At 41.4% G+C, this 25,679-nt stretch overlaps 2 protein-coding genes across 2 annotated transcripts in view; one reads left to right on the top strand and one right to left on the bottom strand.

Annotated features, from left to right (window-relative positions):
• The window catches only part of LOC109470462 (sperm-associated antigen 17-like), a 36,179-nt gene extending 25,344 nt beyond the window's left edge, over positions 1 to 10,835 (bottom strand). Inside the window, 4 exon segments of the mRNA XM_019769414.1 lie at positions 263 to 431; positions 2,568 to 2,759; positions 2,969 to 3,109; positions 10,613 to 10,835. Of these exon segments, the coding sequence (XP_019624973.1) occupies positions 263 to 431; positions 2,568 to 2,759; positions 2,969 to 3,109; positions 10,613 to 10,699 (589 nt within the window). The 5' untranslated portion in view covers positions 10,700 to 10,835.
• A 1,593-nt stretch (positions 10,836 to 12,428) lies between these two features.
• LOC109470463 (NADPH oxidase 4-like) lies at positions 12,429 to 25,308 on the top strand. Its single transcript, XM_019769416.1, is given in 16 exon segments — positions 12,429 to 13,453; positions 13,787 to 13,882; positions 17,696 to 17,806; positions 18,264 to 18,352; positions 20,538 to 20,635; positions 20,996 to 21,167; positions 21,939 to 22,185; positions 22,601 to 22,765; positions 23,040 to 23,106; positions 23,240 to 23,331; positions 23,469 to 23,524; positions 23,664 to 23,783; positions 23,920 to 24,031; positions 24,329 to 24,397; positions 24,609 to 24,706; positions 25,040 to 25,308. Coding segments are annotated over 16 exon segments (1,767 nt in total). The 5' UTR covers positions 12,429 to 13,396; the 3' UTR covers positions 25,158 to 25,308.
• The last annotated feature ends 371 nt before the right edge of the window (positions 25,309 to 25,679 follow it).

The following is a 25,679-nucleotide window of genomic DNA, read 5'->3' as shown; positions in this document are numbered from 1 at the left end:
AAGACAGATTTCTTTAGTAAAAGTTTAACAACTAAGTTAAAACTTTTTTTTTCATAGACTTAGTTTTCTTTAACAGACAAATTATCAGCCTCCATGATTCTTTAACTTAATGACTTTATTAAGTTATTTTTCAAATAGCCTGGAGTCCACCACTCCTACTGCGATTGAACAAGTTGAGTTAACAAAAGTCACTGTTTTAAAATCAAGTATAGCCCATTTTTGGCACGGTATAGTAGAACCTTGATTCCTGTGCCAACCTTACCTATGTATTTGTTCTCCTCATCTTCCTCCCCTCTCCTTTTCAGCTTGGTGTCCTTCTTGACGGCGGGAGGTTCTGGGGTCTTCTTCCCCTTCCCTTTGGCAGGAGACTTACTCCGGGGCCTCTTCCCATCCTTACCTGGCGTCTTACCCTTGGCCTTGTCTTCTGCAGCCTGGAGAAAATGATGTCAAGAAAACAAATTTGGACCACATTTAGAAATTTCAAGAAATCCTGTTTTGTATTTAAAAAATTTCCTTAAAATAGATTCTACCTCGTTTCAATATACCCTTGGCCCTGTCTTTCCTAGCCTGAAGAAAAATAGCAAGAAAACTGTTAATTAAAAAAATTACGAAAAAAGCAAAAATTGCTTATTCAAATAATTATCAAAATAAGGAAAAATAAGACTTGTATAATTTCAAATGTTGATTTTCTTAAAACATATTCTAGGTCTATTAACATAGGCTTGACTGTTAGCTTATTTTAATTGGTTTGAAAAATTTGGGAAGAGCTAGTTTGTTTTTTCTTTCAATTTCCTTAAAATATAAAAATTTGTCTCAACATAGTTTATCTCATAAGATATCTGATATATACTTTCCGATTCAGTTTTTTGTTTGTTCCTTCTGTAATTCAAACAACTCCATATGTTTTTCCTTTTGAAGTTCAACTGGTTACATACAATCATGTAAGTTATTGTAAAGTAAATGGAACAGTCTGTATACAGTGTGCCTGGGGACTGTCACCATGTCAGTCACCCCAAACACGGCCACAACACATCAGGACTGCTGTTCTAAATCATACATAACCAACCCCCAATAGGGTACAGTCTTACAGTTTTTCTTTTGTTTCTTGATGTCTATTAATTAATTTCCGACATTTGACATTGAGCCTTGTTTCTTAAGGTCCTGTTTCTTTAAGCCACTGTTTTGTCTTACAAGAAGGTAGCTGATTACTTGACAGCAGCCTACCGCAACATACCAGACAATATGAGGGTACTGCAGATTTATCTATTTTTGCAGAGACTTAATTTTGCAGTTGAAGGGGTTTCTTGAGTTTACAATTGAAGGAATTTTGTAGTTAAGTTACCTGTATTAATACAATGAAAATGCATAATTATTTAAGTGTCATGATTTTGCAATGGAGAGCTAACCCGAAAAAACATGAAAAAATGACACCACTAAAATTTCAAGATGTACAGTATTTTATCAGCCAGTGATACATGTGCACTTCAACATGCCATACCGTGACCTTGACTCCCCTTACACAGAAATACTTCCAGCAATCTTGACATTGAACCTTGCCCTTAACATCGCATTTGATTTCTGATAAAACTTAGGGGAGGGCAAGACTGTGGGTAGACATAACACACCTGACCTGAAACCCGAGTCAGTGAATATAGTGAGTGGCAGTGTACATGTATTTGTGTTGAGAGATAGGGTAGTGTGACTGTTTGCTGTCAGATCTCCCGGACTCGAGGGCCGACAGACAAGGGAAAGAAGTTCAACACCTGCTGGTATGTGGACTAAGACCAGGTCTCTACTGTAAGATAAGGTATGTTACTTCATTTGTTTGATTTGATGCAGGTAAGGGATGTGTAACAGGGACATTAGACTTTACAGAAGATTTAAAACAACATTTTCAAACCTCTGTTGTAAGTAGCTGTCTAGAAATTTGAAGCTTAGCTGTAGAATTTTTGATTCAACTTCTTATAAGAGAGGCAGTAAGGTATGTAATCAGATGTTGCTGACATTTTAGGAGTAAGCAATTTGAATATTTCATGTTGTGCAACTCAACACCTGTGCACCCATTTCCCCAAAACAAATGTCAGCGCTGAGTAGAAAGATTGTAAAAGGACAGAAGAAAATAAATTGGACGGGGCACTTTGAGAAACAAATGGTCAATGCAGGCTTTGAGAAAAAACTGAGAAGATGTGGTAGAATGTCTGCAAACAATTGGCACCTAAGAAGGACTTCATCAGTCCATTGGTCCATCTTATCTATAAACAGTCTGTTAGACATTACAGATTGTAACAGTTGCTGCACAGTGTTACATGTACATGTCAAGCCCCTTGTAAGCCATTGTCAAGGTCAGCCATCTGGCTACTTTTATGAGATAGTACTGTAAAGTGTTTTAATTTCGCAGGCTAAAATATAAGGATTTGGAATAAAAATCAAACTTAGATATCTTTATTGTAGTAATCAGATATTATAAGGTTGGGTTGACTTAAGTTGATTCACACCAAGACTGTTGAAATAAAACTCACGCTAAACTTTCCTAATGTACGGTATCTGTTTACCAATGTCTGCCTTACCTTTTTCTCAGCCTCTCGCCTCTTGAGGTCGTTGGCCTTGATGTCTAGCAGCTTGAACTTGAGTAGTTTGGCCAGGACCAGTATGGGCACCTCCAGACCTTCATCTAACATGGGCTTCACTGACTCACAGATCTCATAGAACTGTGGGGTCTCCTTTCCCTTCTTGGCCTTTGGATTGCCAAGTTCCTTTACCTGTAGAACAAAATGATATAGAGAAATACATGTCTCTCTTGTCAGAAAAAAAAGTAATTTTTAAGGACGATTTTTCCTGAAAGTTATGACTTCGACCTTCATTTCTTTTTACAGTCCAATCTTGAAATATAATGTTTCTACATGCTAATGAGAACTGGTCGTAGTTCAAAGTCTTACTTCCACCGAAAATGTAGTGTTCTTGTTGTTACCTGTTCAAAGAGGTCAGCCTTGGAGACGGTACTGTAGAGTTTCCGCTGAGGGATAGCCACGACCGCGTGGAGGGCGTCCACGTGTCGATAGTCCTCCATCTTGTTTCCCACAACAAGCGTAACGTTTGGCTTCCATTCTTCCTGCAATAACAATTATCAACAGAGTGTTAGTTAAATAAAAATAGTAAAGAAATGTGTTGGTAAAATGTAGACTTTATAATATGTAGTTATTGAAATACAGAAGGTAAGATTTCTAGTGTAGAATATTGCTTTTTAAATCAGTTTAATTTTCTGTTTAACAGAAAATTCTGTTTAACAGAAAATTCTGTTTAACAGAAAATTGGACACTTTTTTGTTTTGATATTATGAATCGTTAATGTGTTCAGATAGTTGAGACTTCTGATTTTTCCCTCTATGGACAGTTAGTTTTTTTTTCCTTCCAATTTTTAGTCCAACTTTTATTCCTTACAGACCATAAAGTCTGCTCCTCCTTTCTAGCCATTTGATTGAAACAGTCTATAGTGGTTATTTGGGTGTCTGAGTGAAATATTAGATGAGGGCAAGGAGGCCTATTAAACCTTGATGAGGGCAAGGTTAAGTTGATGGCCACGTGGCCTGCTGGGAAGGTTACTGGCCAAGGTCATCAGCCAATGAGAACTTTCCATACTTCCAGGTCAAAAGGATCAGGAGCAAACATCCAGCTGTTATAGTACAAGCCCTCTAATTGGCTCCTGTGGCTTTTGTAATGAGCACAGAGGAAGCTCCATTGGGGTTTTAATCTATCAAATTATACACTTGAATGGGAAAAATCAAGTTGACATGTATTAATTACAGAATGATGTTGAAGTGAGAAAAACAGAAAATGAAAATTATAGCTTCCCCACATCCATGTAAGAGTTGTCATTCCCTACTTTGTCCAGACACATACACAAACCTTTTGGCCAGTCACCCAAAACAATACTTCTGTAACAACATACAACATGGAACAACTGAAGTATAAAGTCTGATTTATCATTACAAAGTTGTCCTTTACTATGGGGACATTTTCTTCCTGGGTGGCAGCCAAGTTCAGTGACCCCGTTCTCACTCTACAGGTCACTTCAGCCCTCATAAATCCTTCCTGACAAATATAGTAAGAACGGAAGCCCATACACATGTGTGCGCACATTGCCTTTAATCTTTAATAAAACAGGTAAGTCAAATTTTTAGTAATAACCTGTCAAACCTACGAAACTGGATCACATGTTTTACTAATCTTTAGTATAAAAGGTTATATACAAAATCTGTTTTAGAATGACCATATATTAAACCAGTAACATCATTTGATTAAACGTTAGTTAAGAGCAATTTATTAGAATTAGATATTGATTTGATATATGGTTGGTATGATAACCTTTGATTTGATGTGTCAATTTTGTGTAGGGATGAGTGAGTAGAAAGTCTCATGTATCCACAGTAAATAATGGCTTTAATGCTGTCTAAGCCCTTCAAAGAGAGTCTAATGACCGACAATGGTATGGAAACAATGTAGAACGGCCACATAGTCCTGTACACTGTTACATGGAGTGGCCATGACATAGGAAATACTGTTAGCCACTACAAAGGCTACATTTGCGAGCAACTACGGCATATTTCACTCCCTATCCCTGCTACATGCAAGAATGGGCCATTCCAAAGTCACTTCTGCCCAAAAAAGGACAAAAAAGGACCGGATCCCAATTTGACCCACTCTTTCAAGTCTTCCAAAGATGAACCATTACAGAATTGGACCAATATTACAAAATTACTTGTAGAACTTTTAATTAATACTTTATCTCCTAAAAATCCATTTTCTTGACATCCCCGTAGAGCATCCCCCATGCAGACCCTCAAGACTGTTTGACTAGTGTGACCTTGTCAATCTGACAACCAGATGTTTTAAAAGGAAAATATTTACATTCTTCCCCCTCTACTTGGATGTAGACAAGTCTTCACACCGCTGCCTTCAAGACCTTTAGGGGGCAGGAAGACTTCCGGACCAAGAGTCGGCTTGTCTCAAGAAATACCACTTTGGGTGGTTAAGGTTCGTGCCTTTTTTAAGTGTTTTTGGACTGATATCACATTGTGATTTATTATTGTATAGTTAAATTCTAGAATTCAGGAAAAAGACTATAGAAATAATTTGACAGATGTCCCTGAAATGTTCAAAATGCAGTTTTCCACTTTGCTAGCGCTTTTCCATGGTCCTCATTATGTATATTTACAGAATCCCTTGAAATTTTCAGTGTATGTTGTATATACATGTACCTGTTGAAAAAAAAATCGTATATTTTGATGGTACCATCACTTTAAATGCTTGTATTACACAGTACTTAGAAGTTGGAGTAAATCTTTAAATATTTGCCATAGTTTGATATTTGTGGTTTTCACAATGACCTCTCTACAGCAAAATCATCACACCAAAAACAATTCAGATTTTCCATCAGTAATGAACTTCGTGTGCCAACCAAATTTTAAAGACCTTAAACCCCAAATTTTCTTCCTACTGTGAAATTGAATGCCTGAACAATACATCTTTAGCTTTGCAATTTGCCTATTGTACAAGCTCAGTCTTTGTGTTTCTCTTCAATCAATGCAGTTTAAGACATGTACATTCTGTGACAAAGTACTACTGTGTTCTGTGATGCCGTAGACAAGACATCCTGACTGGCCAGTTGAACTCTAATTGGTTGGTGCTGACAGGCCAGAAGTAAGTGTGTAGTCTGACATCTGTCAAGGTTATGAACTAAAACACTTGTACAAACAGGGCTCAAAAGACAATGTGTATGAGGACTTTTGTGCACACAAAATTAGAGTAAGAATCTTTTTTCTGACTGTGAGTACACCTGTACACTTAGATATTCATGTAGGGTTTAGACCTATACTTTGGCTAAAGGTACCGAGCTTGTTTTATAAAGGAACTGCAAATGTTAGATAGACGATCATTATGTTTTGACAAACAAATCAAACCAGATGGTTTTCAGACGACATCTGACTGCAATTTAGGCGTGACATACATGATACACAAATGTACATTATATATCAAAGTGGTGTTGATCGTCTGGTGGTAAGAGGCCATTGGGATCGAGAGGTCACGGGTTTGAATCCCACCTGTCCTGGCTAGACATTGTGACCTTGAGAAAGGCACATAACACGACCCTCCTCACTCTACCCAGGTGCAAATGGGAGACTGAGTGGAAGAAGAGAGATGGGACCCATTTTCCAATACCGTCAATGTATGATTTTGACAACTTTCGTTTGACGATATACCCTGAGCTGTTGTATGGCTTAGGTCCACTAAAAGACGGAGATATATATACATACTTATATACATTGTGCAAGACTGGATACCAGGCTAGTAAACTGACCTATCATGGCATACTGTATAGTACTGAGCTGTACTATTTAAACAGGTGTTTTTAAGTGGGTCAGCCTTGAATGTGTTGGACATTAGATAGTAGATAGTAGATCCTTTCAGCCAGGTAGGTATCCATCCAGTTTAGGCTGCTCGTTGCTCTACCGGACTGTCATTCCCGGCCTATGCGGGCAATCCAGGGCCGTGTGATTGTACATAATTGGATGACTCTCCATGTATTTATCAAGTCTGTTCTTGAAGGCATTTACCGAGGGTGCAGAGACCACTTCTTCAGGAAGACTGTTCCACCAGTTGGCCATTCTGCTTGTAAAGAATAATGCCCTTGTATTCCCCTTGAAGGTCTTCCTTGTTATTCTCAAGCTATGACCTCTTGTCCTTGAATCTGCTTTTTGTTGGAACAGGTTCTGTGTGTCAAACAGACCATGCATGTATTTGTACGTGTTGATTAGGTCTCCCCTAATTCTCCTGTAGACCAATGTTGGGAGTTTCAGAGTTCTGAGTCTATCCTCGTAAGATTCTTTAGGTTGCTCAACCCCGGAACTCTTTTTGTGGCCCTTTTTTGGACTTTCTCTAATTCAAGCATCAGATTCTGTCTGTACGGAGACCAAACAGAGGCTCCATATTCTAAATGTGGCCTAATCAGGGCTTTAAAAAGCAGGAGAAATACTTCTTGATCGATGAACTGAAATGTTCTCCACAGTAGTCCTGTTAACTGGTTTGCCTTGTTTGCAATTGTGTGTATATGGTCCTTAAATGTAAGGTCTTTATCCGTTAATATACCCAGGTCCTTCTCCGTAGTCGTTGCTGCTAGGGGGATACTCCCAGATGTGCCTGCCATTGTGTATTCAAAAACTGGGTGCCCCTTTCCAATTCGAAGGACTGTGCATTTTTCCGGATGGAATTTTAGTTGCCATTTCATGGCCCATTCTTGAAGATTTTGTAAGTCCTGTTGAAGACTTTCACAGTCCCCTTTCTGTACCACTGCTCTGAATATTTTAGTATCATCTGCAAAAAGCCTCAACATACTTGTTGCAACTTCAGGCATATCGTTGACGAACAACGTAAAGAGAACAGGACCGAGAACACTCCCTTGAGGGACTCCACTCACTACGTCTGCCCATTCTGATTTACTATTGTTCACACAGACTCTCTGTTTTCTTCCCTGCAGAAAAGAACTGATCCATTGAAGAATATTCCCTTTACATCCGTAACTCTCAATTTTGGCTAACAATCTCTTGATTGGTACAGAGTCAAATGCTTTTCTAAAGTCCAAATAGATGGCATCCACTGGATACCCCTGGTCAAGCCAATCAGTCCAAACCTCTAGGCATTCCAACATCTGTGTTGTGGTCGATCTACCCGGCAAAAAACCGTGTTGGCATGAAGTAAAAAGGTCATTTGTTTTCATATGATCCAGTAGCCTGTCCCTCACAAATCCTTCTAGCAGTTTACCAGGTACAGACGTAAGGCTCACAGGCCGATAATTGCTTGGTGTTTTCTTACATCCTTTTTTATAAATGGGGGTAATGTGTCCTTGTTTCCAGTCTACGGGTAGTTGGCCTTACCTTAACGACTTGTTAAATATGATCCGAAGCGGTGTCGCTACGGTTTCAGCCAATTCCTTCAGAACTCTGGGGTGCAAATCATCAGGTCCCATTGATTTGTTAGGGTTCAGACTTTTTAGTCTCTTGTATACCTCTTCGGTGGTCAGTTCAATGTTTGTCAACTCCTCTTGATACTGACGTTTGAGAGGTTTGGTATATACTCTGTATCCTCAATAGTAAATGTGCTTACAAAGAACTTGTTCAACACTTCAGCCTTTGCTGTGTCAGTAGTGGCCATTGTTGGCCCATCTTGTAAGTCTGGTATACCCTGCCTGGTTTTTGACTTCTTGTTTACATATTTCCAGAAAAAGTTTTGTATTTCTTTTAATGTTCTTTGCCTTCAGCTTCTCGTAATTCCTAACCGCTTTTCTAGTGGCCCAACGTGCTTGATTTCGAGCTCTTTTATATGCCCTGAAGTCGTCGTTGCTTTTGGTTTTACAAAATTTTTTCCATGCTCTTTGCTTTTTGTTCAATTTCGAGGTTGTTTCACTATCTTTCCAGGAGAGTCTCCTTTTTTTGCCTTTAACCTTGGTACTTGGAATATGTTTCTTCACTGACTCTCTCATTCTCGTTGAGAAGATCTCCCAGCTTTCCTCAGTGTTAAGGTCCTTTAGGTTTTCTTCCCAATTATCATTCAGTTCCTCTCTCATAGCATCGTAGTTTCCTTTATTGTATTGTCGAGATTTTCTACCCATGTTTTGTCTTTCAGAGTAGCAATTGTAATCAAAAGTCAGCACAATATGATCACTTTTTCCAATAGGGGGTTTGGTACTTATTTCACTAATCATATTGTCTTCGTTGGTGAGAACGAGGTCTAAGATATGACTCTCTTGGTTCATTTGGTGCCGTGTTGGGAAAACAACGTGCTGATAAAGATAGGAGTCTTTAGAGTTTAGACGCTTCCACAAACTTATTTGCTTCACTGGTTTTGGTCTGGGTTGTTCCTGTTCCCTCTAGCCACTTTATGTCAGGGAAGTTGAAGTCTCCAGCAATTAAAATGTGTGAATAACCCATTCCACTGATATTTCTTATGATATTGTTTATTTTTTCGTTATTCTCAGGAATTGAGTTCGGACTTCTGTAGACAGCGATAACTATCAGTTTATCGTTGTTTTCTAGTCTGACCTCGACTGGTACAATTTCCGATGCACACTCTTGTCGCAGGCAGCTCAGAGTTGGTTCCATTGCCACTAGATCAAATTTCATGTGTACTGCTATTCCTCTGACCCCTGCTTGGTCAGCATTTGTAAATAAGTTGTAGCCATCGATATGTAGGTCAGTTTTTGTCATACGGAATCTCGAACTCTTAGGATTTGTTTCAGTTGTTATTATAATATCAGGTTGTAGGTCATTTATAATGACGAGATATTCATTCTTCTTGTTTGTGATGCAGTCAATGTTTGTATATACAATGTGAAGTTTTTTCTTGGTACTGTTCCTGTTCTTAGTTTTCTCATCTGCTGTGACCCTACGTTCTTCAGATCTTATTCGTTTGTTTGAGTATCCAATTTTCTTTTCCTTATTTTCCTGATTTCCATTTTGGGGAAGGTTCCTCTTACTAGATGTACCCATTCCCCCGTTTCTTCCATCTTTGTACGGTTTTTTGCTTCTTGTACTAGTTGTCTGATCTTCTCTCGATCCTCTTTGCAGAGATCGGGAGTTACACTTATTTTACTGAATTTGTCTTCAGCTCCTTTTAGTTTGTTCAGTATGTTGTTGTTTGATTAACAGATACAGAACACAGCACCGGTGAACCTAGACTGTTTAAACTGGCATGGATTAAAGAGGTCAAGTTGGCTTAGGCCACACCAATTTAACTTCTCTGTTCTCAGACATTTTAGATACAAAATTGAGCAAGAGGTCAACATACTTATATAGAAGCACACTTACCAAAGGGCTGGGTGTAAATCTTAAAGCTGACTATATCTTCACTCCCTAATGGCCATGCTATCATTGTTTAAACTGCTTATCACGATAAACTGTCGTGGGCACTTGAACACTTTAGAGAAGGGTTTTTACTGTGGATCTTGAAATGCTTGAAATGTGGTGGTTTTATCTTCATGTTTTCATGTTTAGCTCACCGTGAATTCATTACACTGCTGCGAATACCTGTTCCTGTATGACAGAACTGTTTCAACTACGGAAAAATCATTTAGCTTCCTACTGCAAAATGAAACCACTTCATAATCACATGAATAAGGAGTGCAGTTAAGTAACAGTTACTTTTTTTCAGATCGCTCTTCAGCCTATTAATTTGTAATTTCTGAACAAGGGCCAGGTTGTTTTTAAAAAGTGCAGAACTTCACATAGAAAATTAAAGCTTCGCTGACACTCAAGTATATGCCATGTTGAATTTAAATTTGCAAATATTTGTGCACTGATTTTGAGCTCTTCGTACAAAACGCCCCCCTCCCCCAGCCCCTCCACACAAAGTATGTTGCTACCACTAGCAAACGTAGTCTTTTATACAGCGAGACTGCAGTTTGTTAATATGATTTTATGTGAATATGCAAGATATTAGAAAAATTTCTGTACGAAACCATCAAGCCTGTTCGATTGTAAAGGACACAAAAGATCACACTACACAAAATCGGTAGTCGGGAAAAACAAACTTTCCCTGAACGAAAAACTGAACACAAAGTTTACCTCTTCAAACTGGGCTTCCAAGAGGGCCTGCTCCCATTTTGCCAGTCCAGCGGACCCACCCCCACTCTTAGCTCTCTTCGGGGGCATATTTCAGTCCTGTGGTGTACTTTTAAAGATCTTGAAAGTAAAAATTTGCTCTAAATCGTGCTCAAATCTGTTTGAGTTGCCGCCATGTTGGATGTTTGGGTCGGTTGCCAGGATCTACTGCGCATGCCCAGTAAGGACTCCCATGAGTCAATGCGTCTAGCAGACGACGTTTCTTCTGTCCGGACAAAAAAGTGTCAAACTGCAATGTACTTTTGCACGTAAATAAAGACACTTTAATTCCTTCGGTTAATATCACAGAGTCTTAAGAGTTTTCACATGCCTTCTGTGTATGTAGTGCTTATTTTCTAACTTACGAAAACAGACATCTGCTATGATTAGCCCATAGCAAGTTTTCAGACGACTTTTTTGTCAGATGAGAAAATGTTCTACTAGTACCTTTTTGATTTTGACGCACGAGACAAAAAAAGACTTTTGACAAACTTAGCGTTGTAATCTTGTGATATTATTATTTACAATACCTAATTTGTTTACAAACCTTGTTTTCCTGATCGACCTAAACCAAATCTTCGAACGTGAGCTCCGCTTGATCAAGGAGCTTTCGTCATTGATGGAAGCTCTTTGGCTTGATGGACTTTACCCCTTCCATTTTTCATAACATTTTGATCCGTCCTTTCCTTCAGTGAAAGTCAAAGGGAGCTGTGAAGCTCGTCAAATTGACAAATTAGATCATCGCTGGCAAAAGTAAACCCTAGAATCCCCTGTCCAAACCTCCCCTGGTGCGATCACAGGCCCCGCTATCTCTCAACACTACTCATGTTGAGTTCATAAACCAGGGAAAAGAACCCCCCGCGGTAGTGTCAACACAAGCCGCCATTTCCAGCTACTGTGAAATTGATACTTCAAGTCCTTCCCAAACAAGAGACACTGCATCCAATATGTCTAAATTAAAGTGAGAAATTATAGGATTATCACCGTGTATCTAAACGATGCCCAGACTTATATTTTGCAGCAGCAGAAGAGATTGCTATGCTGCTAATGCACTATTTGTTTTATCAGACGAGTCCCTCACCTACATTTTTAATAGAAAACCTCTTTCTTAAAGAAGTAGCGGTCTGGAAAAGATCAGGACATTATCACGGCAGATGTACTCGTAGATGGCTACCGTATGAGGAGAGTCTCGTAGGGCCAAGACACACAACTTCGAAACACTTTTCTGTACCTGGACGGGCTTTGAAAAGGTTCCGGTTCTTGACCTTTTTCTTGGTGGTCTCCTCATACACTTACATATGTTAACTAACAGGACTAAAGTGACCATTTTCCGCCTTACAACAACTCTTTTTCTTTATGTAACGTTACTGTATCATATACACTTGCCACGTTATAATTTGTCATACTCAGCATTGAGGTAAAAGAGACTACCTCCATGGTCATAGATCCTCCGATTGTTTATGATTGCACAATAAATGCTTCGTGGTAACATTCACTAGTAGTGGGCGACAAGAAGCCCCACTTGTTCCTTTAATTTCCGCAACTTGACATTGACATAGGCCAGAAACCCTCTGGGACTTGCCACTGAGCCGATACCGTACCCGTGGTCTATTGCACGGATCATTGATTTACAGTCTGCCACCTTCCGTGGCCATGCACGCCGCGGTGTGTATTGGAACCTAGATTGGTAACTTCACACCTTGACGTCTACAACCTTTGATTTGTGCTATAATCGTTCTTCATTACTGTTTTGATAGTTCCTACATTTAACACAATCTAGCAATTTTATAGCCTGGAATCCTTCTCTGAAGGCAGAGCGGAGGAACGGAGCGGAGATAAAGCGTTCACTGATGGATTCCAGGCTAGCAATTTTACAGCAGTTCACTGTTGATCTAAAGTATGTTGAAGGTCGTCACTTCCCTCCACTTACTTTAGAAGGAGCCGGTCCCCTGGTCAGGATAACGACTTCAGAGACTTCTTGTGAATAGCCTGGATGCCAGCCATGTTAGGTCACGTCCTCTGCAGGGCTCGGATAGCCACGAACTCCCCTGACAATCACAGCAGACACGTTATCCTAACCCGGGTGACATCCAGCCTATGCTTCTCGAGTTAACAACACGTTCGACATTTGACAACAACGTTGGCTGTCCTCCTCACAACTAACTTGGCCGTGTGCCATCCGCCTGCCTTGTCATTTTGTAGGTGATGAAACTCTCCTCCAAGCGAGCCGGCCTTGGCTATCATTTTAACAGCTGTTAGGTCAACAACACATAACAGTCATCAGTACCCAGGGCTCGAGATCAAGTAACTTCCGTTCTTCAATTAAATCCAAGTAGGCCTTTAATAAACCTCGGGCGGTGGCGTGTCGGAAACGGTGGCTTTTTGACACGACTTCGATAAAGAGTTTTCCCCGCGGGTAGCCATTTGTTCAGAAAACTACCCCTCATTTGTACCGCGGATCAAATTTGACAAATCGTCGCCGATTTGATAACAATTTGCTATTTATAATGCTAATGTATTCTAATGTTTTGTTTGCGTCAGACTCAGACGATTGGAAGCCGGGCTGGTGGAGACAAACCCGGGAGAGAGCGCCGGGCAGTGGGCACGGAGTAATTCAATCCAGACTTTTTTTCCTCGGGAGTCTACCACGGTGTTCTTGGCTGTTGGCGGCGGGGTATCCAGAGGAGTGAGCTGTGTAACATCGTTCCTGTGAGCGGCTGTGTCTCGGAGAACCACAGACCCAAGGCCATGGTTAGATCTGCCCGCAACTGGGCTGCGAACGATGCACTTACCTACTTCGCTTTGGTAAGTCAACAGCATATTCTATTCTGGGGAAATGTCCTTTTGTTTTAAAGAGATTGCCTCATTGTCAGCACAAGTTCTCTTATAAGGCTCTTACAATTTCTGTAGTCTGTATTCTGTTCTGAACATTGCTGTCTATGTGTAGCTGTCAATTTTGTTCTCACCGATGTAGACTAGATGAAATACGTGATGTTTATTGTTAGACTAGCCGACCGGTTCTTTTGGTCAAGATCTTGACGGACTTCCCACAGAGCCACACGCGGGAAACAATCCCCGGCAGTATTACCCCTTGAAAAAAAAAACCTGAATCACGACCCCTGTCTTTGTTTTCCACAGCTCTTATGGCTGGCTGCCAACGTGTTGGTGTTCCACCGCACCTTCACCGAGTACATGTACGAACCCAGGTACTACTACCTACACGAGATGCTGGGGGTAAGTACGCCAAGTTTATAGAACCACGAATGTTTTAGAACTTGATGGAACTTTGTACATTATGTTTTGAAGGCCCTTTTCACGAAGGAAATGTTGTCTATATTCACACGTAACATAAAGTATAGAAATATCTTAGAAGCACCATTGTTATTAGTAGTACACATTGAATGTACTGTTACTTATGCATGTGGTGTTTGAAGTCCACGGTGTCGGTGACTTTGAATTCCCCGTGTGGCCTTTGACCTTTCACCACACTGGGCGCAGACGACACGGATCAGTCATTTGATACCATTCATTAGTACGGTAGATCTCGGAACCTAAAACACCTTGTTCATAGCCTCCAATAGCGCTCTGAACACCATAGCTGAATAGTATTTCCCATTCATTCACCCGTTCAGAAATACCAGACAGTACAGGTACTAGTTTTGGTTATACGGGAAGACTTACCGCCGTGTGTCCCTTCTCTTTGTTCAGGCTTGATCATGTTTGTTATTCCAGCTCGCCGACTGCCTCAGCTGGAGTGGAAAAGGAATAAATTGAGAAACAAAAACCACATTCTTCCCCTACTGTGTCTAGTTACGGTCAAAATGGGTGAAATTTCTGCGACCTTGGCTGTCTGAAATGTTAGTCTCTTTGACCGGGGCTGATTTTGTTGGCTTTTATTACATTTGTATATCAGATTGTCTCCATCAAAAGCGATAGGAAAGATGCTCGTAGTCGTAGCCGATACTTTTTGACATAAAGTTGATGAACGGCAAGTTAAAGAGCAAGGCGAGTATGGCATCCAGGCTAGTGGAAATGGAGGCCTTAACGATGTCTATATTATATATAATATACTAGACATAACTAGTACCACTTTAAGTGCCCGCTAAGCCTCATTGGGAAAACTGAGGATCTAGGAACACGTTTTTGCTGACTTGCGGTCTTGTCGTGACCAGACGCCCGGACTTCCGTCCTTGAGACTCTGTATACCGGGGAAACCCTGATATCTGATAACGCCTGTCTCGATGTCAAATTAAGCCGTCGGCTTTTCTCTCAACAGAAGCTTAGTGTTCCGTACATGCGGCGGTGTATCAGATTCATCAAACCCCAACTGTACTTTGTTTCTACTGACTAGGGAGTACTGAAATGTGAAGGCTTTTCATCTATGCAATTGGGCACATGTAATATATAACGATAACCTTTATTTATCACACATTACATGTTCACAAGTGTGGAGGATTTTCACTTTCGATCATTGCTTTCCAAATGTACAGTAAAACGGAAAACAGTTGCGATTTTTTGTGCATCTTATACTAAAAGTGTTTGGATATAACCTCCACCAAGTATTGTCTCCACCTCCAAGCAAATATGTACATGTAGTCTCTAAGTCTAACCCATGGGAACTCTGGAAAAATGTCGTTCGGGGCATACAATAAATCCGCGGAGCTGGCCTATGTAGGCCCTGTTAACAGTCTGGCACCCGGGCTATTCAATTTTGGCCTCTTTCTACGTATTTTTAGCCACCAGCAAAGTGTGGTGGAAACAAGTTCCCAAGACTCTGGGAAGAACAAGGTCTCTCACATGGCATCGCTTGTAGAGTTCAGACCCCGGTCACAAATATTTAATCTGAATGTCTCCAAACTGCCCATCTCCGCTCAGGTCCCCGCCTCTCTGTTGTTTCACCAATTTACCATGCTGTCATGCTCCTGGGATCTCTTACAATGAGACTTGAAGGGGAACATGGTCTGAATTTGTACCTGTCTAAAATATCAGCCTTTGCATCTAAGCACGTCGAGATGGTGAGCTTAGTTATATTTACGATGTCTGTAACGTAAAAAGGATCTGGCCAGTCCCATTGGTCGCACTATAGTTTCACGGCAGAAAATTGAGAGTATTCTTGGGGCAGTCGTATGTGTGTCGAAGCTGTCGTGAGAGAAAAGGTTGACGTAGATTCTTGCATTGTCGACGTTAGTTTGACGACAAATATTGTAGGACAATATCGTTTGCATACAAATGTATGGTACATGTACAGGCTTTGGAGCAGTGAATGTATCCGCCCAGCTATTGTATCATGATATATCAACCCATTGTGATATCAACCCTTGCTGGTCGCCGCAGATGTTTCGTTTTCAAATCCGGTCAGCAAACAAACATTTCTTCCGTTTCCAAACAGGCCTTGGTGAGTTGATAAACACTCGGGTCAATGACAAGTGATCTGTGCACCAACTGGCCCTTTTGTTGATGCTGGTTAAGTCCCCGATATGACGCCATATATTATGATGGCCCTAACACTAGTATTAGCTTTTATCTACCAGACCAATAGAAGGCGTCAGCAGGCAGCAGCCTAGCCTTTCCCCTGAGTCTTCTGAAGACTAAAGACAACTTGATGCATTTTATTTTTCGACTGTAAAAAACTTTTAAACATTCCCAAGTGAAATCCCAACCCGTCCCTTTACATTTGCGACCTAGAATGTTTTTAAATAAACAACCATTCGATCTTTTTGACGCGGTCAATGACGCGGTCAATGTATGGACTGCAAAAGATGATATCCAATCCATATTGAGAAGAAAAATAAATGTACGTTTGAATTATTGTGCTTTCTCATTGATAACAAGGCATCTGTACTGAAGCTATTCTAATGTTTATCGATCAAATCAAGGACATTATACGGAATGTTCTGTATAATGTCCTTGATCAAACCAACACCGTGAAATATGACTTGAAGCAAGTTAAGTACACCTTCATCCGAATTCTAATGTGTTCTAAGAAAGCAAAGTCAGGGTTAAATAGAGCATATACCAGAGAGGCTAGGCCATAGACGACACAAACTTGAATCTATCAGCGCCTTGGGGAAAAGAACGACTCGGGTGAGCAGACTGCTGTAAATAAATACACAGTCCGTGTTTGTACAGAAATCAGCTGCTCTTCTCAGATACTGAGCAGTAGGCTGTTTCCATGACCTACACAGGCCATCAGCTTTAGCCTAGGACCTGACACACAGGGCAAGATTTAGTACACCCTGAGGGGGGCTAGCCTGAGAAGGCACCGAAAGCATCCAGGCCAGCGACACCTTGCTCATGTGTGTGATTCGGTCAAAGTTTCAGTTCCTTGCATAGGGCCTAACCTCACGGTCAACAACGAATAGGTATGCGTCTTCAACCAACTCAGTGGTTAACGTTAAACATAATCATTCAAACTTTGGTGCATAACCATAATGGTGCATAAGAAACTACATCCTTAGTCCATCTGCTTTTCAACTTTATAATGTTTTTACAGACTATCACAGTAATATATGACAAATTAGCGGCTAATTTGTCATATATTACTGTGATAGTCTGTAAAAACAGAGGCTAATTATTAGCCTCTGTTGCAGACTCCACTGTCTGTTTTAAGTTTTCATGTTCTTTTTTCCCAATATCACAGTTTTGGACCGGGATAGCAACCGGGTTCCTGGTTTTCCCCAAGGGCAAGCAATCAGACAAGCAAACCCAGTATCAGCGTGTAGTTGAAAAAAATTGCCCGCCGGGGGAGTCTGTTAATCTCCAAGCAGATCCCTTTCGGTGGCAAAAAGACAGTATTAATTTGGCCAGGCAGTATCCATTAGCCAGGGAAGGTCGCCGGCCACCGACGGGTTGATGGGGGTACCGACAAAAAAAAGGGCCATATATAAAGAGCTAACGATCATTCCCCCACAACCTGTGCTTCGAGAGTAGAAGTCTGTATCGGAGGCTATTACCATCAGATTTATCATCGTCTATCAATGACGCCTGATACTAATGACGTCATTGGATGACGTGTGATTGACAATGACGTCATCCCTGTGTCCACAGCTGGGTCTGTGTGTGTCCCGCGCGTCCGCCTCCGTCCTCAACCTCAACTGTGGGCTCGTCCTGCTGCCCATGTGTAGGACTGTGCTGGCTGTCATCAGGGGCTCCACACAGGTAAGAAGAAGAAAACAACGTCAACACATCAACAACAACAAACAGAATTTTCCTTCACTGAAGGTAGACGGAAAAGTAAAAATAAATGAATTAAAAGCGGACAACGGACTGCTGTACTTGACACACACATGACATTGCATAAGGAGCATCTTCAAAGACAACATAGCATAAGAAAAATGGAAGACAGGAAGTGAGATCCTTTTATAACCTATTATGACCTAACTCATCAGTAACTGCCTGCCTGCAAGTGCCTCCTTACTCACTGCCTGTCAGTGTCGCTGACGTGCCTAGCATGTGGGAAGACAAAGTCATCACTCGGTTTATAGAAGTAATAGTTTACGTTTTGTTGTGTTCTGTTGTCTTTTGTTACATGTTGCTAATAAACATATTGGTACATAGTCATTACGTTGATTTTGCACAAAAGAAACGCTTTGTATCATCCGACACTTTTCCCCAGTGTGTAGGACGGAAGGCACGACGGGTTCTGGACGGGAGTCGGAAGTTTCACATGCTGTGCGGGGCAGCGATATGTGTGGCCGCCGGTAAGTACGTACTAAGTACACAGCCACTTAGTCCTTGACGTGTAATTACCGACAACGTCAACTTCTTTTTCCTTAGAACAACTCTCTTCTCACGGTCACGGTCAGTTTTCCCGGGTGTAACAGGTTGATCGGACGTGCTGTATAGGAAAAGAGATGGATTAGTTTACTGGATTGAAAGCCCTTCCGTGTAAACGAGACGATATAGGGTTTCCTTGTACACCAAACTGATTAAAACAGTCGACAGCTGTCTGTAGTTGATGGATGGGGGTTGGATGCTGACTTAACAAGATTTATTTTGCCATAACATTTGTACAGAGATTCGAAACCGCGCATACAAGTCATGATCAGCTAGTCGGAAAGACATGCATGGAGAAAGCTTGACTGGACCCACCGGGCGAATGTTTCGACAAGGAGATTTAAATGAAATTAAACTCATTGAGTAGTGGGGTTCAAGCGCCGCTATCAAGATCCATTCCGGACCTTTTGGCGTAGTGGTTAGCGCGCTGGTGTCGTAAGCTGGCTGCCAGGGTTCGGCACAGGTTCGATTCCCGGCGTCCCGGGAGTCAGGAGCCAGGTTTTCCTGTTTCTACCCGCTACTGTTTGTTTCAAAAGAGACACTTTGAAACTGTACAACCACTACAAGTGGAATTACCACATCCATGAAATATTATGCCAACTCTCAGAATTCCGCCAGATATCCTCGGCCTACCCAGGCGTGCTCCTCTACTCCAGGGACAGTGTGCCAACTCGGAGGAAAGTTTGCCACAACGCCTGAGTCACTTTAGACCCTGGGGCCGAGAAGCTAGCCTGTATCTGGAACCGGAGAAAAAGTCTGGCATCCAGGCTACAACACAGGACGCCACAAACCCTGAGTCACTTTAGAGGACATTAGACCCTGGGGCCGAGAAGCTAGCCTGTATCTGGTACCGGAGAAAAAGTCTGGCATCCAGGCTACCACACATGACGCCACAAACCCTGAGTCACTTTAGAGGACATTAGACCCTGGGGCTGAGGAGCTAGCCTGTATCTGGTACGAGAAATAGTCTGGCATCCATGCTATATTACTACACATGACTATATGACTGCTGAGCTAGTTCCAGAAAGTTGCGTGCGAATGTAGCCCACGGTATAAACGTGTTAGTGCTCACGTAGACCCAATGACGTCATACCTGCACCATCTTTCGTCGTCGTGTTCATTATCCAGCTTGAAGACATTTTCGTTTGATTGCTTCCTTGTTATCCAAGAGAAACTGTCTTTTAACGACGAGCTTACGGGTTCACGGTCAACTGCTAGCTTGTTGATGCTACAAGTCCTAGCCTCTCACACCTCTTTGCTCTTTCACAGCGCCATATTCACTTCGTCAACTTGGTTTTCCGTTTACGTCTTTGAGCAAACCTTTATGTTGGGTACGAAACAGTTTGAGCGAAATAGAAGTGGTCGGTTGAACTGTTTATCCCCTGGAAGTACAAACAGGAAAGCTCTTGTTTGGTGTGGGTCTGGAGGCATCTGGAAGTGATGTGTTCGGGACGTGGTGTCGGGGGGCGCGGATTCCATCGTCGCCACGGTTCAGACGGTCTTGCCGAGAAAGTCACAGAGGTTAACGATCTACAACGTTTCTGTGGATGAGAGAAAGGGGGAGTGACATTTGTCTGATCATTAGGCAAGGTCACGAACATGTCTTGTTCTCATCTAACGAGAACCTCACACATCCACGGAGCACCAGTCTGGGAGGTTGATGTCTTTCCTGTCGGATTCTGTGTGTGGCCTTCAGTCTTGACCTTAAGGATGCTTATGGAGTTAGAATCCATCCTAAGATAACAGTCTAAGAAATCAGCTTTCATGGTCTTGACAGGAAGGGTGGGCTTTTGTGACAGTGGCGTGAGACGTCTGTGTGCCCTTTCAGTTTCAATGGAATGCAATATCAATCGTTTTAACGTATTGTTTTACCCAACTTCTCACAATCAGTACATTCTACGTACACCATAATTGGCGCCCGAATTCACCGCAAAGTCTGAAAGCAGCCTGCTCAAATTTAACGTTATGTGTATGCCCCCCATTGTGACATGCGCCTTTGAGGTTTATTGTATGGCCGGTCAGACAACAAATATTTTATGTTGAGACTAAAGACAATGTGGTACATACAGAAGAGAGATGGTTTTGAATTGTATTTTTGTTTTCTTTTCCCCAGCCACACACACTCTGGGACATTTCTACAACGCCCTGAACTTCTCGGAACATTACAACGTCAAATACCCAGGTGTCAATGCTGCTGCGCACCCTAAACAGGTATTTTTGCCAAAAATTCAATAAAAATTCCATTTCTTCTTATTAATAAGATAAAATGCGAAAATGAGTATGACTTCTATTGACAAAAAAAAACACCAATGTTCTATTTTGTGGAAGAATTGTTAATTTCGTATTATTTGGACTTTGCATATGAGATTTCATTCCTATGCAACCTTTCTGCTTTTTTCCGCAGGACCCAATACAGGTGCTACTTACAACAGGTAAAATCAATTTATTTTTCAATGACTCCTTTATTGTGTCTTGATCTACATTTTGGACCTCTGAAACTCAGGAAATAGCAATATTCTAACAACCTTTTTGTATGCTACTTCTTTTTCATCGTTAGTATTAATAGAAAAGTAAATTTTCCCTGCACAGTGCCCGGGCTGACCGGTGTTGCTATGGTCCTGTTGCTGCTGCTCATCGTAAGCACGTCGTCCATGGCCATCCGCACCGGCAACTACGAGCTGTTCTGGTACACGCACCACCTCTTCCTCATCCTATACTGCCTCATGCTGCTGCATCCCATGCGGTGAGACCTCACAGGTTTACTCAGGCTCCTTCTTTTCCTTCTTGGTTGAGTTTTAAGGCGGTTTAAGAGTCTTGTAAAGTTTCAAGACGTTTTGATAGTCCAGAACAAAATTAGTACCTTGAATTTGCGAGAGTCTTCGTCGGTCTTCATATCCATGCAAGTATTGTTTTGGGTGGCTGAGCTGTGGGTTTGAGTGTCTGCCTGTCTAAATAGAGTAGGTTGATAGCACGTGGGTGGGAGAAACATTGATAAGCAAAATGACAGGAGGTCGAAGGCATCTGGCCGGTAGTTAGCAGGGAAGTCAGGGATTGCGTAACTTCCCGTTTCCTTGTTTCTGCTATGCGTCAATCTTCCAGAAACGTGACGTCGGAAATGTGTCAAAGGTGCAGTAAGTTGATATCGCCCCCCGTCGCGACAATGAGTCTGGCTCGGTTCTATTTAGCTCTTACGTTTGAGGTTGAGGTAATGATGACTGTGTTGAACTTACGACGTGTAACATTAAAGAGAGGCCGACCGTTGAATAAACTTTAGAAGGATTTTGTCCTTTAGTTTATGAGTTCTTCCCCGCTAGTTTTCGCTCGAAAGGGTTAAGTTTACTTGGATGGGTCAGCTCAATGTTGCTTTGTCCTTTGTCAGGAACTGTGGAAGTCATTTTGACGAACGATCTCCAGCAGACTAGCTAAGCGCTTGTCCAAGTTTTAAAGTTGTCGTACCTGACAAGATAATCATGTCTTATTTTTACTCTCAACATTTCCCCTGACCCGAACACAGCGGAGTATTGAAAGAGCAGCTGAACTTGGAGGAACACCCGCCTGGATGCCACATGCTCATGGACAATGGAGAGTCGAATGACACCCTGAACTTGACTTCGGAACCTGAACCTGAACCGGAGCCGTACCTGGGACCGATGGCTTATCCAGAACCGGAGGCGGAACCTCTTCCTGAAGGAAGTACGGATGAATTTGGACGGAGAGTCACGTGTAAAGGGCCTCCCACCTTTGACACCCATGCGGTCGAGGTACGTAGCGTCGACGTCATTCCCAATTCTCTATATTTAACCTGTAGCATGCTGATTCTAGATCATAGCTCGGGTAGGTCAGCATACTGAAGGTAAGGTATAGAGATACTACCATCAGAAACTGCATGCTGCTTTTGAGAATGTAAACGTTCAAGAATCTCTTTTGAATATGTTTATTTGTATTGCCGATCGAGAATGCATTTGTAACATTACCTCCAAAAAAGTATTATCGAGAAATTCTCAAAAATGTCCCGGAAACCCTGGCATCTGAAGTGTTCAGACATTACGGTCTTGGATGCCCAAATATTAGTTCACCGTTTTATAATATGGTGATCTTCAGGTGAAACTGTTGACGTTATATTTCGGATGTTAGAAAAGATACACAAGTGCCTGAGAAAACATCTCCGTTCTCCAGGTGTGGGTGTGGCTGGTGGGTCCGTTTTGTCTGTACTGTGCTGAGAGAGTGTACCGTCTGGTACGGAGTAACACCCCAGCGGCCGTCCACAGGATCATAGAACACCCTAACGACGTAGTGGAACTACAGCTGACCAAGGACGGCTTCACGGCCAAACCAGGGCAGGTAGACATTAGGTGTGCCTTGGTGTGGGGCTTTTACAGATATTCAAACACCTCCTTTTATTATCATCGCGTTATAATGATCTTTTTTTCCAATTTCAACCATTTTACAACTTATGTCCTTTACACGTTGGTGAAGATTACTCATCCAGGGATGGTTAACAATAAGAAAGTAGTTCGTCTTCTCAAATCAGTTTGAGAAGACTAAACTGCTTTCCTATTGTTATGTCCTTTATGTTTTTGTGAATATTTACAGTTTTTGTATTTTCCACCAACAGTACGTGGTCGTTAACTGCCCGGACGTGTCAACTCTGGAGTACCATCCTTTCACACTTACAATGGTAAATTGAAGTTACTTAGCTCTCAGCCCAGTTTATTTTGGGTTACCATTTACATTTAACGCGTTAACGAAATTCATTTTATTTGGCGTATTCTTTGGTTTCCTGGATTCTCTTAAACCAAATTACCTGGCTTTTACTGAAGGTTCTCCTTTCCTGTCTTGCATCTAGTGTCCCTCCTCAACAGATCCAACTTTCAGTATCCACCTACAGAAAATGGGGGATTGGACAGGTGAGTAGATTTTAATGAAAATTGTGTTTCAAAATGAATCTATATATATGTTTGATACTTCAAATTGATAGTTAAATAGTTTGCTGGTACGAAATGTTGTTCCGAATACTAACAAACATTTTTTTCTGACTGCACAGAATCCCTGTATGAACGTCTACTACCTGATCCAGACGAAACAGACGAGAGTTTACCAGTGATGCACAGACAGTACCCGATGTAAGTAAAAATCGTCGCTCCATTTTGTTTTCGTGTTATAGTACTTCCTGGTTAGTTTGCCTTTGTCTTAAAACGCACTCATGAAACGCTTTGACGATGATTTTATCCGTTTCCAGACTGTACATAGACGGTCCGTTCGGCAGTCCCAGTGAAAACGTCTTCCACTATGACGTGAGTCTGTGCATAGCTGGCGGAATCGGCATCACGCCTTTTGCCTCAGTGCTCAACCATCTACTGTAAGTACCTTTAAAACAATACAATATGTACTGCGTTCCCTGGATTTTTTTCTGAGAAATTTATGAAAGTCGATGCATAACATGATAGGTAGCTGCGATCAGATCTGTACTAATGACTTCCTGCTTTCCTTTCAAGAAACGAAGGCACGACGTCTACGAGACTGAGACGGCTGTACCTGATCTGGGTGTGTAAAAACATCACGTCGTTCCTGTGGATCGCGCAAGTCCTCTCCTCGTTACAGCGGCAGGTAAACACTACAGTTTCTGTACTTACATGAAACATTTACAGTAATGATTACATGTACTTCCCAATACGGATGTATGGTTCTGGGTGGTTGAGCTGAGGGTTTGTGGGTCTGTTTGCCCGGACAGAGTAGGTTGACAGCTCGTGGGTAGAGGGAAGATTGAAAGGCAGAATTACAGGAGATCAAAGCAGGCAAGACATAAGAAATAAAGGTCAATAAAACCCAAAAATACTTCCCGTAAGTCTAAATATATGATTTAGTGTTGTATACGTTGCTCTTAATACAATAGTTTTTTTGCAGGCATGGAACGAAAACAGGCCAGATTTCCTGAATATCTACCTGCACTTAACCAGAAGCAGAGATGTACAGGTAAGATAGTCAAGAATACTGTTCTTAATTATTTCTTCGATCAGTCATATTGTTTGAAAACCTCGCCCCTATCCCAAACAAAGTCGTATGAAGCACTAAAAGACTAAAAATGTGTCAAATGTCAGTACACACTTTTCATGTGACAGGTGTAGTTTTTCTTCGACGTATCTCCCCTGGAATGACAAGGTATGTCCCCATGTTGTTGATGTAGATAATGGAGAGAGAATACCCATTCCTGAACAGCCGCTTACACGTGGGGCGACCACAGTGGAGACATATCTTCGACGAGGTGGCCAGATATAACCCAAGGTAAGACTCTAGAATTGTCTCACAAGTCACAATGCTAACTTTAGATATATGATGTTGGAAATTCTCAGAATAGTAGTTTGAAATTGCGATATTTAATTGTATGTGTAAATGTTTGCAATTGTTGGTTGAATATGGATGAGTTAGACCAAAATCAGAAATGTTAACTTTAGTGTTAGCCATCAATTTCTGCCAAAAAAAGCTTTTTTTCTGGTTGTGAAATTTCTACTGAACCTGAGGGATTGAAAATATGGTGAGTTGGGCCATTGTATTGCTTTATGAAACTAATTCAAGGAGTAATGCATTGCTTGTTTGCTTCTTTGTTTGTCATTTCAGCACAACAGTAGGAGTGTTTCTATGCGGGCCTAAGGGAATGTCCAAAGGCATCAAAAGGATATGTCTGAAGAAGAACAAGTTCCACACGAAGTTCGAATTTCACAAGGAGAACTTTTGACGACAAGTATCGATGTTGCCAATCTTTCTCTGAAGACATGTTGAACATTGTTGTTATTTTATCTTTACATTACCACACACGGGCTCTGATGTCAGAGTGACAGAAATTTTTGATAGATATTGAGCTGGTCTCAATCACGTAACACATGATCCACAAATGTGAAAAAAGAACTTGCTTAGTTGCAGGACCTAGCCTAGGTGCATTTGATATGATTGCCTTTTTCATTACTTTTACATACTTTGATGTTCTGATATCTCTGGTGACACCAGTGCTAGAAGAGGCCAGTGTGAAAAATGGCAATGCCATAAGCCAACTGGCCTCGTATGGAGACTACCATTTGATTCCTACTTCTATGGCTTCTGTGAAGCATCAGAATGAAGAGATGTTTTTCAAAGCCCTGATAGCAACTTTTGTTCTATATTTATGATCAATTCCACAGAAATGTATGGTGCTGTCATATATCATATGATATATAGGACTGTATAGTGAACACAAATTGTGAGTAAAGAGGTTCCTCTCACT

This window comes from Branchiostoma belcheri, unplaced genomic scaffold, assembly GCF_001625305.1.
Source record: "Branchiostoma belcheri isolate BF01 breed outbred unplaced genomic scaffold, Haploidv18h27 scaffold226, whole genome shotgun sequence".
NCBI lineage: Eukaryota > Metazoa > Chordata > Leptocardii > Amphioxiformes > Branchiostomatidae > Branchiostoma > Branchiostoma belcheri.
Note: the sequence above shows the minus strand (reverse complement) of the source record. Positions and strands in the feature narration are given on the sequence as shown.